Here is a 1,841-nt window from a genome sequence, read left to right on the forward strand (position 1 = left end):
GCTAAACTGCTAAATATGTAAAAACATTAGCAGAAGCTAATGCTAAACTGGTAAATGCATAAAACTATAAGAAACTAGCGCTGACCTTTGCGCCACATCTTCTCTTTCCAGTTGGGGACTGGTGTGAGAATCGCTAACAGCAACGTTGTCAGTTTCTGATTTTGCTAAATATTATTACTGTATGACTAGGATGGCCAAATCCAAAAACATATGATGCGACATAAAGATCATCCAAGTCATGAAGCATTTTATGGTAATAACTGGTTTAAAAGGCTCAAACACGGAAGCCATCTTGAAAAATGCTGATATTCATAGTTGACAGATTTTCACAGCAATGTGGCGCACTAAAGAACCCGGAAACACCGTCAGAACCACGTACAGGAACCGGACCGAGCCCGTCTCAGAGCATCAGAACCCACCTGGTAGTTGGGGTTGTCCACCATGGGGGGCTTCCACTTGCCCTTGTAACTGGGGTTGTCGATCATCGGCCGCTTCCAGGGGCCGCAGCCGGGGGCGCTCTCGCAGGCGGGGTTGGGGACCTGGGGTGCCTCCCATTCTCCGTCCATGTCCTCATCCCTGCAGGAGACGGAACTGTCATGGCTGCCAAACGGGGAGGACTGTCGGTGGTTTAGGTTGCCATGGTGACTCACCAGTCGTCGGGTTTGATGGCATCGGGGTCTCCGATGTACTCGGCCTCATCGTCCAACCAGCCGTCCGGTTTCACGGCGACTTCATCAGGAATCTGAGCAGGAGCGTCCTCGTCCCTAAGAGGAAACATCATGAGCGACGGCTAACGAAGCCAACAGCCTTCATCACGTCGTCAGACGTCTTCAGCAATGCTGGTCACACGGCTAGCTTAGCTAACAGCCTCTTCTGCGTTGATTTTATTTTCTTCAGGACTCTTGGTACGCAAAGTAAATCTTACTTCCTGGTATGTCTCAGCAGGGCCGGACGTAGGAGGCTGTGGGCCCCTGGGCTTGAGCCAAGGTGCAGGCCCTGCTGAGGTGTCATGGAGCCCAGGATGCTTCGATGGCCTGAAGCTCATCCAGAGTTTTGGGTTTTGGTCTCTCAACTTTCTCTTCACAATATCCCACAGATTCTCTATGGGGTTCAGGTCAGGAGAGTTGGCRGGCCAACAGTAGCACCATGGTGAGTATACCAGTGGTTTTGGCTCTGTGAGCAGGTTGAGCTGAAAAATGAAATCTTCATCTCCATAAAGCTTTTCAGCAGATGGAAGCATGAAGTTCTCCAAACCTCCTGATAGCTGCTGCATTGACCTGCCCTTGATAAAACCCAGTGGACCAACACCAGCAGCTCCCCAGACCATCACTGACTGGGGGTACTGGACACTGGACTTCTGGCCTTTTGGCATTTCCTTCTCTCCAGTCTTCCTCCAGACTCTGGCACCTTGATTTCAGAATGACATTTGCTTTCATCTGAAAAAAGTACTTTGGACCACTGAGCAACAGTCCAGTGCTGCTTCTCTGTAGCCCAGGTCAGGCACTTCTGCTGCTGTTTCTGGTTCAACAGTGGCTTGACCTTTGACCTGGGGAATGCAGCACCTGTACCCCTTTCCTGCACACGCCTGAGCACGGTGGCTCTGGACAGATCATCGGTAGAGCTGCTAATATATACCCACATATATATATATATATATATATATATATATATATATGGGTGATCGGCGTTTGGTCGTGACTTACTAGTGGATCTGATCCACAAACCTGATCTACCTACGCTGTCACTGTCCACCATGAGGCTGATGGACCCACCGTCCACCATGAGGCTGATGGACCCACCGTCCACCATGAGGCTGATGGACCCACCGTCCACCATGAGGC

At 50.4% G+C, this 1,841-nt stretch overlaps 1 protein-coding gene across 2 annotated transcripts in view; it reads right to left on the bottom strand.

Moving 5' to 3' along the window:
- The window catches only part of canx (calnexin), a 20,202-nt gene that overhangs the window by 6,499 nt on the left and 11,862 nt on the right, over positions 1 to 1,841 (bottom strand). For both annotated transcript variants that reach the window (XM_008421000.1, XM_008421001.2), the window contains exons 9-10: positions 651 to 764; positions 420 to 576 (exon numbers count right to left, since the gene is read on the bottom strand). In XM_008421000.1, coding sequence (XP_008419222.1) covers positions 420 to 576; positions 651 to 764 — 271 coding nt within the window. The remainder of the gene's footprint in view (positions 1 to 419; positions 577 to 650; positions 765 to 1,841) is intronic.

Source organism: Poecilia reticulata, linkage group LG10, assembly GCF_000633615.1.
Source record: "Poecilia reticulata strain Guanapo linkage group LG10, Guppy_female_1.0+MT, whole genome shotgun sequence".
In the NCBI taxonomy this organism is placed as follows: Eukaryota; Metazoa; Chordata; class Actinopteri; order Cyprinodontiformes; family Poeciliidae; genus Poecilia; species Poecilia reticulata.